The following is a 14,378-nucleotide window of genomic DNA, read 5'->3' as shown; positions in this document are numbered from 1 at the left end:
CATATATTTCAAAGAGGTTCTATAACTGCTCAGAAATGTGTGGGCAAGGTATTGTAACCCCAAGTTAGACTGTTTAGGGGTGCTGTTGGCTCGGAGTTTTTGCTAATGGATAACAATGCTCAATCTCATCAAGCATATATGATGTAAGAATACTTGTAAACAGAAAATCTCACTTGAATGGACTGGCCACCTTACTCACCCAACTTGAGCATGTGGGGGATGCCTTGGGGCATTGAATTTCAACACATCAAATTCTTTCCCAGTCCCTACTGAAACGTGCACTTTTACAACAATGGTGTGCAGTTCCATAAAACTTGATCAACATTTTGGTAAAATATATAAAATCATGTTGTGAATTATGCATGAATTATGCATATCTGTCAGATGTGACCAAACATCATATTATAGATAAAATTTTTCCACAAGAGGTGACATAATGATATTGTAATTTATGTTAACTAATGCTTTTGTGCAAATTTCGATTAATAATTTTTCATTAAGTATAATTTACATTTTAATTCTGTCATTATCCTTTAATTTTGATGACTAGTACAAATTCAGTAATAAGACGTGTTTCAAACTCGTAAAAGGAAATAGTTACATTTGCTTGTTATTAATCTCTAAAAGTTGATGATTGTAAGATAAAGCATACCAATGAAAATATTTAGTAATATTATGTAAATAATTTATGTTTCTTCATATTCTACTGTCTTTATATATTTCTGATATTGTCAATTACATTCAAATCCTTTTTCTATAAGACAGCAGGAATAATTTTTATGAGCATTAACTATTATAATAATCCTGTGTTTTGCTGCATTGTATTTGTATATATACTATATTAATTGTCTAATTAAGGCAGAAATTTTGAACTCCTTTTTATAGTTTTAACTCTTTGATTTTTGCTTTAATATGGAGTTTTTATTAATTTAGAAAACACAGGCCAGATTTTTTGATAACATATTGAATCAGATCCGACCTGAACCTGAATATTTCCGTGTTGGGTTTTATGGTTTGGGATTTCCTTTGTTTTTAAGAGTGAGTACTGTCTTTATGAAATGTTTAGTGAGTTTTATGTTGGTGTTTATAAGCTCATTATTTTGTTTTAATCAATGAAATTTAACTATTGTTATATATTCCCCCCCTTTAATCATTATACAGTGGTAATAATATTGTGGGAAGTACATATGTTTTATTTAACATTTTTAATCGCATTAAAAGTTTACTATTAAATGCATAATATATCTGAATATTGATATATAATGTAAAGATTTACAAATTGTTATCAGTTAAATTAAAAATTCTTTTTTATATATCTATAAATTTTCATTTTAATTTCATACAGTAAAAGCTTGACTATTTGGAAAGTTCAGGAAATGCCGAATTACTGATAAGTGAGCATATAAAAATTGCGATTCATGGTAGAAATGTCAAATAGAAGAAAATTTTTCCGGTTTAAAATTATATAAAAAATAATTTTATTTGTTATCTGCTTGAATATCAAATATATGCATTTAAATTATGTGAGATTTCAAAAGAAGAAAGAGCATTCCAGACATAAATGCTGAAGTAAAACATCATGTTTGGTTATGAAATTTCGTTGATTATGATCTCACCAAACTTGCACCACTCATTCTGGCAAAAGTTTGAAGGAACAGCTAGCTCTTTATTTAGTTAATTTATGTGTACAAGTTACAGACATTACATATAAAAAACTTAATTGCCATAATTTTCATTTTGGACAGCCAGTGTTAATCCATTTTCATATAAGTCACCCGTATCTTGATAAAAATAGTTTACTGTATGCTGTTCTGTTTGAAGACAAGTACTAAATTTTAATAATTTTTCCAAAATGCAATTGAAAATCAAATAAACAGCAGTTAATTTACATCATTTCTTACAAAAAATAAACCCATTTATCAAAAATTAATCAGGTTTATGTAAAGCCAAAGCAAAATACATCATACTTATCTATTATTGGTACTAAATTATTCTGTCAGGCATCAGTTTTTGTTTGATTTGAATCCTAGTTCTATTTCTGCTTCATAACAGAATTTCAAATCTCTGAATAATCAGGCTTTTACAGTATTTGAATTATTTTTTCATATTTGTGTGTCAAATTTTTTTCAAGACAGTTTTTGTATTTGCTTATATTTTTACAATAATTAAATAAAATTTTACATCCAAATATATTAGTTTTAAATTATAGTCTGCTACCCAAACCCCTGCCCTTATACCAACCTATATACCCACCCAAAGAAAGAAAGATCGTTAGAACCAAAATTGAATTCCTATTTTAAAAATCATTAAAACTGATGTGTTAAAGCATTTTTTTCCCATTTAGATTTCATTACATCAGCAAATTTGAAAACTCTTTATTTTTTAATTCTTCTTCTTTTTCTTTGTACAGTACAGTCAAAAGTCATTAATTCGGACACCCATAATCCGGAATAATCTATAATCCGGACATCAAAGCTTCAAACTTTCTGGAGAATATGCTTGTGTGCGGATGCAAAATACGGATGTAAAATACGATGTAAAATACGTTTAATGTATAACGGACGGTATAAGCTAAGCTAAAATTATTTAATTATTTATTTCAGTTAATGTTGCAGATTGCGTTGTTCCTTAATCTTCGAATGGGATCCGGCTTATTATTTTTTGCAGACTGTTAGAGCAATTTTATAAAAGTAAGCTTGAACTTTCGATTATGTCAAATAGAATTTCTGATATATATTTATTAATATGTAAATGATCTACAAAGCGAAAGTATGTTTCGAAGTTCATTAAACAAAAAGTGGAATTGCTACAAAAAATGGATAACGGGTTATCCTTTGTTTATCTAAACTTTAACGTTTGTTTATCTAAACTTTGTTTATCTTTAACGCTGCAGCACCCGGCAATGAATTGGAAGTTGATCTGTCAGCACTATCCTTATCTTCAGGGCAGATGTTTTTATTTTATTTGGCTTATAATTTCTTATTAGGAAGTTGATCTGTCAGCACTATCCTTATCTTCAGGGCAGATGTTTTTATTTTATTTGGCTTATAATTTCTTATTAGGAAGTTGATCTGTCAGCACTATCCTTATCTTCAGGGCAGATGTTTTTATTTGGCTTATAATTCCTTATTAAATGTAGTATTTCATCTCGATGTACTCCATCTTTGATATGATTTAAATCAAATTCCTCATCATTATAATTTGCTTCCAATAGTGAAGAAAGTGACAGAGTTATTGAAAACGAAAAAATTTCGATTGAAAAATTAGTCGGTATTCTCGACACAGCAATTATAGGACTTGAACAGCGGAACTTTGTAACTGAACAAGAAATTATGTCTGTTTAAAGAATTAAAGAGAATGTATTATCACATAAAAAACGAAGCAACTTAAACAACTTACATTGAAAGAAATGTTTAATAAAGTAAACAAATAACACTTTTTTTTTTTGTAAATTTTGATACCCTTTAGATCATAATTGTTCTTTATTTCATAAATTATGGTTTCATATTTTTAATTTTAGAATTTCTGCATGCCATCTTACCAGATTTAAACTGATAATCGATAATCCAGAATCGTCGAAGTCCCGACGAGTCCGGATTAACGACTTTTGACTGTACAAAGTCCGAAATCCGGACGTCCATTAACCGGAATAATCTACAATCCAGACCTCAAAACTACCAACAACGTTTTCTCGTAGGCTTTGTGCATGTGCACATTTGATCCCCCCTTCTGCACATAATAAAACATCTGGAGAGTCACGATTATTAATTTCACTTCGACACTAAATAAAATACCTTGTTATTGAAGAAACAATCATTTTAGCATAAATTTGTATGATCAGTAATTTGGCTTCATTTCTGCATATCTGCTTGGTACACATCTCGAACTGAAACATTCCATATAGATATATCGTTGATTTGATGCCAACATGGCAAATCATTATTTATTATACTTTCCTTTCATCACCGCATGTTTTTCAAAACATGCCAACTTGAGTAATGACTGATGTAGCGATGCCTAAACAATTTTTTTATGTTAGTAATTGAATAATTAAGGAGTATGGTAATCTATGTTGGCATTATGCTTGGTCATGATCACAAATTTAAGTAAATGCGCTAAAAAATGTTGACAAGTTAAAATTTACCAAAATTTTCTTTGCATATGCTAAAAATAGATTTTATTGATTATACTCATAGACCCAGAGATTACATTTAGGGCTATTTGAATTAAGAATAACTGATATGTTGTCACATAAACCCAGAACCAGTACCAGGGATCGTATGGCCGCATCGGGTCACAGAATTTAGGACCCATAGAGACTGCATCAGGCAGTAAGATATCTAATGCCAGCCCTCAATAAGGCTTCAGTATATATGAGAATTTATTTATTGAGATAAGCCTTAAACATTGCAAGAAATAGACATAAGTATAATAAATAACTAATACAATTCAGGTTTAATTGTCTCAGTATGTGATAGAAGGAAGATATAATTTAACGGAACAACTTGCTATTAGTCGCCAAGCTCATGATGCATAGCCAGATATGCATAAGTATAGCTAAATTTGATGATGATAGCTGTTAATTTTAAAGGTTTTTGGATATCGCAGATTAAAGGTGAAATTTTTCCAATTAACAGATTTTGTAAAACGGTAATAAATTAAAGAAGCAGTAATAAATTAAGAGGATATAAAAGGAGGTTTTGATTGTGATGACTGGTTCTCAATCATTAATCAATTAATGAATGACAAAATCTATAGTATGGTTCTAGATCCAGAAAATACCACTAGCAATAGTGGAGAAAGTGACAGAGAAGTTACTGAGAACAAGAAAATTTTGATTGACAAGTTAGTCGGAAATCTTGAAACAGCAGTAACAACAATGTAACTGAACAAGAGATTATGTCTGTCTACAGAATTAAAGAGAAAGTATTAGCACAAAAAACGAAGTAACTTAAACAACTTGCATTGAAAAAATGTTTAATAAGGTAAGCAAATAGATATTAAGCTTTTTTTGTAAATTTTGATACTTTTAAATTATAAATACTTCATTATTTCATAAATCAGGATTTCATATTTTTAATTTTATAATTTCTACATGCCATCTTACTAGATTTAAACTAATGATCTAATATCCAGAAAAATCCCAAATCCGGAATCACCAAAGTCCCGATGAGTCCGGATTTCCGACTTTGTACTGTATTGTCAAGAATTGGTTTCATGTGATGAAATGTAATATGGTATAAAGAAAAATGGAGTTTAATGCCTGTATGTATTTCTAGAATAAAGTGTTTGTGTACCGAGGACTTGAATATGAAAGAATCGGTGCTTTTACACAACGTTTACAAACTGAATTTCCTCAAGCTCAAATTTTGATGAAAAGCACAGTTCCTGATGATAGTATATTAAATTCAGATGGGCAGTGTATCCTTTTTAAATTAAGTTATTCATAGAAATAAAGAGGTTTTAATTTCTGATAAAAAAAAGTATATTTTGTTGCTGATTATCTGTCAGTTTAGGTTAATGGTCCTTTTTATGCATTTCATTTATACGTTACAGTGAAACACCAAAATCTGGAGAACGTCAATTTTCACCAGTGAATATCAACATTCACATAGTCGCTTGGTGTATGTCCGAAATATTTTCCAAATACTCTTATTTCTGACTTACACCGATGAATGTCGACATTCACCATGTACTAATGGTGAATGTTGAACATATAACAATATTATATTTTCTTCTCCATAATTCAGTCGCGAATAAACGCACTTGAGACTTGAAATTAGAACTTAAGAACATGAGAACCTAAAACACACAATACACTCAAAATGAGGAAGGAAAATAATGGAAGTTATAAACTTACCAAATTATGTGATTCAAATCTTATTTATTGCAACAACTTAAACTATTATGACACTTTGAATTGCACAAGAGGCCCTTGCTTTTACAACTGCATTTATTTGTGGAACACTTCCTTTTGGAATGGCAGCGTGTACATATACTCCTCTCTTTTCAACCTACACTAGAGCATATCTGTGATTGTCAACATACACCGGTGATGGTCCGAATGTACAAGAATATAAAGAAATATTCGATCTTTCACCGACGTATTTGGTGAATATTGACATTCTCCGGTGAAAGTTGACATTCTCCAATTTCGGTCTTTCACTGTAACATATATACAAAAAAGTAATATTTTGAAAAAATTGCTATTTAACAATTTAGCTAGCTTTTTAGAATTTTATTGTTTTTAGAATTTTGTTTAGAATGTTATGGTTTAGCTCCTGGAAGTTGTTAATTTTTGTGATGAAATCTGCTTGCTGCATGAACATGCACATAATTTATTGTGTAATTTTTTTAATATTCTTATTGAAATTGCAAAATAGTCAGTGGAATTTAAGATTAGCTTATTGATAATTTCCATGATCTGAGTTTTTTAAATTTTATTTTATGAATATAACTTTAGTTTATTAGATACAAATGGTATGAATTTTATAATTTAAAAGCTTTTATTACATATTTATACTATCAGCTTCATGCTCTGTAATGGAGCATAATATTTGTTATTAAGTATAATATTTTTTAAGAAAATAATCAAAGAAAACTTAAATGTTTTCTGATCTTTGTAAGCCAAGCATTAGACATAACTTATAGTTCAAAATATATATTAATAAAATTAAATATATTGAAATTTTGAATATTACTTAGGCACTCTAATTAAATAATTTTACATGATTTAAATATTTAAGTTTGGGTTTAAATATGCCACAGTTCTTTTACAGTGCATTAATATGCGAGGTCTTTCATTTTCTTCCTTCCATGACCTTCCATGACATCATACAACCTGAGGGTTGTATGATGCATTTAATGCCTAAAATTTTGTGGCAAGAAGAAAGATTTTTAACATTTATTTGGTAATTAATTATGATTTGAATTTAAAGTAGGATAAAACATTAAATTTGTATAAAGTTTTTATACTAGTATTTGTTTATTAAGAGTCTAAGTTGTATAACTGAATAAGAAAAAGAAATTTTTAAAAATTCTATTAGTAGAAATCTTTTAAAATGAACAAGTCAAATTTTTTATATTTTTTGCCAGAAATTAAAAATATTTTAATTATTTTTTAAATTATTTGCTGTATTGAGTAATAAATCAGTTTTTGTTTTTTCCAATGGTATAATAATAAAAATGGCTTATTTATATAAACCATATTTTATATATTTATTGTTCAAGTGTCATGAAAACTTTATATATTTTATCCTATATTGTACAGATATCCAAATTTGTAATGTGAAACCCATCCCTAAAGTTAGACCAGAATTTGAGAATCGGGACATTCCAGAAAAAATTATCAGTTATTATTTAGTTAATGATGTGTCTTCTTTCCAGTTTGACAGACCAGTGCAAAAAGGACAAGTTGACAAAGATAATGAATTCAAAGTATTTTTCTTTTCATCACTTCTATATTTGTGTTATGCTGCATTTGTAAGAATATATTTTTGTAACACTTTATTAAATTATTAAAGAAATATGCCTTGAAATTAAAGATTATACCCTAAAATATTTTATAATATAATTTAGATATTTATGACTGAGAGAAATTTCATTAATTTATTCTTTAATGAGCAGGAAATTTTCATTAATTAATTAAGAAAGTAACAAAAAAAGTGTTTTCAAAAGACAGGATTTTGTAAAACTTCTTTCCAACTTGTATTATATCTGAATTGTAATGCTTGTTACTTTTTTTTTTTTAAATGAGTTGATTTTTATGTGTAAATCCAGAATTATAAATAAGCCAAATGGTTATAAATATAAAAAAGATGAATTTTTAAAATTCTTTTACACTATTTTTATATATAAATTTATATAGTATAATACTTCTTTGTTCAAAATGTTCATGGAAAAGTTGTCACTTGCACGAAATTTGTAATATTTGAATTTGGCTATTAGAAGGCATTATAATATTCTGTACATGTGAAATACTTGATGTTGACATCACCCAGGTCATTGATGTTGGAAAGCACGTGAGCATTTTTCAATAGTTCAGTGAGATGTTACAGCAAGAACCAAGAAACTTGGTTTCTTTCATCAGACGCAGATCTTTGTCATCTTACAACCACCTTGTGTGCTCAATAACCTTATCTATTGACAGTGTTATTTTCTGTTATCAACATAGCTTTATGAGGTTAACGTTTCCGGAAATTAAGTCTATCCAAGGTAAGGTGATGGCAACTTTTTGACCAGTTATCAAAGGAAGATCCTCTTCTACATGTATATCGAGAGCATTAGAATTATCGAGAGCATTAGGTATATGATTTCACTAGATATCTCTTAAAGGAGATTCGCTAACAATTTTTAACATTTCAAATTAGTATTACCTATGGACAATTTCTGTGAGCTTTTTGTACGTAGGAGTATATTTTCAATCTCCTGTCCCCCCCCCCCAAGTAAACTATCTAAAGGTAAGAATTTTTTCAAACACTTAACAATAAATGCTTAAATTCAAAATTTTTTTTCAGGTGCATATGTTAATGTATATTTCATATCTAGTAGAATTTTTATTCTTATCTGCAAATATTTTTTCTAGAATAAAAGGAATGCTTAAATCATAGGTATATTATTACTGCTGTAATGCAATTGACATTCAATTGAATAAATTACAAATGTTTGTCCGGTTCAGTGGAAGCTCCCTTTTTTCGTAAATGTTATTCTGATAAGATGGATTTACAAAATTTATTATTCAGTATATGGAGAATTTTTCTCACAAAGTGCAGGAGTGTCAAAAACATTTTTCTGCATCTTCAGGTTTTTGATGGGTCAGAATTTTTTTTCCTCTTCCTTTGAACATTGCATAAACAATTATCTTTCACCAGCATTTTCCTTGTAGTCAGATTTCGGGTTGCAATTAATCAGAACTTGTGCTACAAATGTTCCTATCCTAGAAATAGATTCTTCCCCTTTATTTTTACCTATTGAGGCCTTTATTATTTTTGTCGGTCATTGTTCTTCCATTTTAAAATGGTGTATTCTGTACCAGATAAATTAGAATAAATTATTATGTATAAAGTAGTACTTAAAAGTTAATGTTTGCATTAGAATTTTTTTATTAGATTGTAACTAATCTATAGTAAAATATTTATCTTTAACAGCCATTGCAAATAAGGAATCTGCATCTTTTCATTTTTTACAAATTTTATTTTTAAATACATATTTTAAATTCTTTTTTTTTTTTTGTACCTTTGAAATAATGTATTTAAGATCTGTCAATTACGTAGCTGTATAAAAACTGAATAATCTCTTAAGTTTTAATTACTTATTTTACTGTTTTCTAGAGTTTATGGATTGAACGAACAACACTGACAATTGCATCTCAGCTGCCAGGAATTTTACGATGGTTTGAAGTTGTTGAATGGCATGTGGTTGAACTTTCACCTATAACTCATGCATGTGAAACTGTCGAGCATATGAACAAAGAGCTTCGCAAACTCATTGCCCAGTACACTGCTGAACCGCGGCGCTCAATTAGTCCACTTAGTATGAGACTCCAAGGAGTAATTGAAGCTGCAGTGAATGGTGGCATAGCCAAATACCAAGAAGCTTTCTTTACACTGGAATTTAGTTTGCAAAATCCTGAAGAAACACACAAAATTATCAAACTAAAATCATTGATTCTTGAAAAAGTATGTGGATTTTTCAACCCCCTTTTTGTTTTGCATAATTGATAAATAATGCTAGATTATTTAGTACTTAACTTCTAATTATTACATTTACATTCAAAGCCGAATGTAATAATGTATCCAAGTATATTTTCAGTTTATGAAGTTTATAAACAAGCTTGATTTGACATGTGGTAAATTACAGAATTTGGAAACACAAAGCTAAACTGTTTAGTTATATTATTAATATTATTAAGATATTATTTGAGATACTTATGTAAGTACAGCATAATTCCAGTAATCCATCATTCCTTTCATTGAAATTCCTGCTAAAAGATGCCATTGTTAATATTTCATTTAGCAGTATTCAGAAAGGCTCAGTACAGTTATTTTGCCTCTTTTTATCATTTTTTGCAGGTCTATTGTTCAAAACTATACTTTTATAAATTGTTTGCTTTCTTTATTTAATCAAAATGTTTTCAAAACTGGATAAAAGAATTTTGATAAGGAAATAAAACAGAAAATCTTGTGCTGGATAATATTATTCTAACTTGTTGATCAAAGAGTTATTCAGAACTTTAAAATATAAATATAGGAATTTATATTCAAAAATTTTTTAATTCTTATTTCAATATCAAAGACTATTCAGTTCAATACAAAAGATTCAATTTTCATGAGTGCTATTTCTTAGGAAACATGTTAACAACAAGATGTTACAAAAGGCTTGGTGAAAATTGTGGTCAATGCCAATGAAAAAAATTATACCAAAGGTGGCAAAAATATTGATGATCCAATGACCAGTCTCTCTGAGTTATTGAAAATAACTGAAAGTTTTCGTTTGAACAGTACATTAATAGTGCTTTCAAAAAGTAACATTATATATAATTTTAACTTGATAACCCAGCATTATTAATGTTCTGAATATGTTAGAATACCAAACTTTTCTGTATTTATTTTGGAGTATTACATTTTCAGCTAGGAAACATATTTCTAATAGCATTGCATATATTCATCTAGTAAAAGCCATTCATCTAAAATAAGGCCACCATTTGTGATGAAATGGTACTAAATGTTGTTATAACTAAGATTCTTAATAGTATTAGTTTCCTATGCTCTGTATTGTAAATGAATACAATACCTGTTTGATGTTTTCTTTATTTTTCTAAACAGACTTCAAGCTAATTTTATCATTTAGTATCTCCTGGTAAGATATAATTAGCCTTTTTTTAAATGATGCACACTACATTTTTATCAGTTGAGATTAATTTTATTTTGATAATAAAAAAATATTTTTAAATACAGTATAATATTGTGTAAATAAATTTACAGTGAAAAACAAGTTTTTATTCTGCAGAATGGTATTATTATCATATAGGATGAGAGGTAGAAGATCTGATACTTATGCAGTAGAATTCATGTTTAGAAAAAGGATTTGGGTTTATGTTCATAATTAGAAATTGAGTCATTTACAGTATGCCTTAACAGGATTATAAAAGCATTAAAAATTTACTTAGAAACAGAAAATTATAAGCAGTTAACATAAATAATTGAAAATGAAGTTTAAATTAAGTTATGTTCATGGGAACTTAAACAAGGAACAATTTAGAGGAATATTTACTAGAATTTAACTAACACCTTTTGTCACATACATTGTTAAGCAGATTGAAAATTTATCTTAATTTTAAGAGTTTAATTTTTTCAAACAAATATATCTGATTGTAACAAAAGTTTTATGGCTAAAAACATCCTTAATAAAGTTAAAAAGAGAACATGAAAGCAGTACCTTTAGTGTTGGTAGTAGTCACCACCCAAATTTATGAATTTCTATCAATGTTTTGGTAGTTTTTCAAAGTTCTTGACCAAAAACCTTAGTGGCTACAAGTGCAAATACAGATCAGCCTCATTTTGGATGTTCTGTGCAGAATGGAAGATAGCATCTGCAAGATGTAGCTGCAGATGTGAAAAAAATGGTAGAAGTCTGAAGGAGCTATGTCGGTGCTATATGGTGCGTCTGACAAAAGATCACATTCGAGTCCATACAGAGTTCAGCCGGCAAATGCAGAAACCTTTATGGTCTTGCCTTTATCTTGATGGAACATTACCTTTTTGTGCCGGAACTCAGTTCAATATTTTTCCTTGATAGCAGCATCAACACGGACTAGCATTTTACTGTTCACCTTGCTATCGAGGTTTTACCTTTTTCCAGATGCACTTTGTGAATAATAAATACCATGTTAATCCTGCACGATATAAAGCATGATCTTTTTGTTAGTCAAATTGTGCTTTGCGATGCTGCCAATGTGCTCACCAGGTACAGCCCAACCCCCTTTACGGCCTGTGCTGTTGAATTAAAATCCAGTTTTCATCACAAGTGGCAACATATCTGTCCTTATCTGCTAATAAATAATTAATATCAGTCAATTATTTGTCATTCAGCGATTAAATTTTTATGTCAAGTATATGCAATGCATAGTGCGACTAATGGACATGGGTTTAATGTCTAACTCTTTAGCAAGCTCTGGAGTGGTTGCATACTGATCTTATTCCATAAGTTCTAGCAACTGGGCCTCATCAACATCAGTAGACCTGCTAGAGCACTCTGCATCTTGAATGTCATAGTCCTTCTTTTTGAACTTTTGGTACCAAATGTTCACAGTGTCATATGATACGATATTGATACCTAAAGCTTTTGACTGATAGCATCATAGTTCCATTTCAAACACCTTGTACTTAATGCTAATGCTTTTTTTTTTTTTTTTTTTCCAAATTTCACTGCACAGTGTTCTAAACTCTCCTTTTTTCAAATGGGAAAAACATTTGACAAAATATGATTAAACATGCCAACATGAACTGTTTGCACTGATGTTGTCTGCAGTGGCAGGAAACTTTCGTTAAAACGTAATATTTGTATCCATTTGAAAACTAACTCTTCAAATAAAATTAGTAAGTTACGGATATCTCTGTTTAAAGTGTGCGAGTCTTTTTTATTTATTTGTTCTAGTAAATTTAATTGCTATAGTATAAAACATTGCTTGTGTTCTTTGGTAACTATAATTCTTATCACAAGTTTAATTATGTCCATTCTTAATAAGACTTAATTTTTTTCAATGTTTTCAGGGTTAAACTGCCTTAGCATCAAGCTGATTGGGGAGGGGGGAACAAGAAAACACTGCCTCTAGCATTTTACTGTAATAAAGTCAATCACTTTGTAATTGTCTATATTTATAGCTATTTTGCAACAAATATTATTAACTCATTAATGCAATAGCAGAGAGTGTATATTACATTAATAGTATAAATTATTCATCATATATATGTTACTGTGAAAGACAGAAATTGGAGAATGTCGATTTTGACCGGAGAATATCAACATTCACCAAATACGTCGGTGAAAGACCGAATATTTCACTACATTCTTATATATTTGGACCCTCACCGGTGTATGTCGACAATCACAGATATGCTCTGGTGAAAGTTGAAAAGAGAGGTCATAAAGTGCCATAATAGTTTAAGTTGTTGCAATAAATAAGATTTGAATCACATAATTTAGTAAGTTTTTTATTACTGTTATTTTATTTTCTCATTTAGAACGTACTGTATAATTAAGTTTTTAACTTCTATTATTTTCCTTTCTCATTTTGAATGTATTGTGTGTTTTACGTTCTCATGTTCTTAAGTTCTTATTTCAAGTCTCAAGTGCGTTTATTTGTAACTGAATTACGGAGAAGAAAATATAATATTGTTATATGTTCAACATTCACCATTAGTACATGGTGAATGTCGACATTGACTTCTGTAAGTCAGAAATAAGAGTACTTGGAAAATATTTTGGACATACACCAAGAGACTATGTGAATGTTGACATTCTCCTGATTTCGGTGTTTCACCGTGACATATATGTTACAATATTGTGATAATTCATTTCACCTTCCCTAACTGTATATTATCATATGTATCAAAAATAAACCCTGGTGGCAATTATTAAAATTTAAGTAGTTTATAGCTTTTAGTTATCTGCATACTTCTTACTCTTTATTACTGATTTGTATACTTGAAAATTGTTTTGATTATTTCGCTAAAATTGTAGCACTTTATTATGTTTTGAAGATATATTTTATTCTGTATAACGCAAATGACAGTTTTGTTTTTTGAAAATAGAAACATTTCATCACATATTGAGTGGCAGCAATCTTCTGTTTGCATTAACATGATAAGCTCTTTGGTGTAATAAATAATCTTTGGTGTAAGCTAATAAACTGCACTATTATATTGTTTTCAACTAGGAACCATATTGGAGTTTTGTGATTAGAAGACTCAAATTATTAGTTTAAAATTATTTTTTATTAAATGCCTGTTGATTTTGTAAACAGCAGCTTTTGGAGCAAGGAGGTTATTTTTGACATTTCTTTTCAGTAATTTGTATATACTTTTTACAGGTTCAAATATTAGAAGGTGGCCTATCACTGCATGGGAGGTTAGCACCTCCTGAAGTGATACCTTTGCACCGCCGTCTTGTTGACCGTTTTTCTGTGATGAAGCAATCTATAAGAGAGGTTGACTCTCCTAACTTAACATCCCGATTTCCTATCAACAGGCGTGGTGATTTGCCTCCCCCTCCTTGCAATGAAAATGTAGAATACAGACGACCATCAATTTTAAAGTATGCTAGTTTTTTAATCATGTAGTTAATTTATTTGAATCTGAAATTTTTATTATATTCAATTA

At 29.3% G+C, this 14,378-nt stretch overlaps 1 protein-coding gene across 2 annotated transcripts in view; it reads left to right on the top strand.

Annotated features, from left to right (window-relative positions):
- Nucleotides 1-14,378, top strand: part of spg (dedicator of cytokinesis spg) — a 267,982-nt gene that overhangs the window by 229,408 nt on the left and 24,196 nt on the right. For both annotated transcript variants that reach the window (XM_035372971.2, XM_085813220.1), the window contains 5 exons: nt 934-1,038; nt 5,280-5,421; nt 7,271-7,437; nt 9,330-9,677; nt 14,090-14,313. In XM_035372971.2, coding sequence (XP_035228862.2) covers nt 934-1,038; nt 5,280-5,421; nt 7,271-7,437; nt 9,330-9,677; nt 14,090-14,313 — 986 coding nt within the window. The remainder of the gene's footprint in view (nt 1-933; nt 1,039-5,279; nt 5,422-7,270; nt 7,438-9,329; nt 9,678-14,089; nt 14,314-14,378) is intronic.

This window comes from Stegodyphus dumicola, chromosome 3 (genome assembly GCF_044657685.1).
Source record: "Stegodyphus dumicola isolate Sdum_Otavi_A_Nest chromosome 3, ASM4465768v1".
NCBI lineage: Eukaryota > Metazoa > Arthropoda > Arachnida > Araneae > Eresidae > Stegodyphus > Stegodyphus dumicola.
This window is presented reverse-complemented; position numbering and strand designations above follow the sequence as displayed.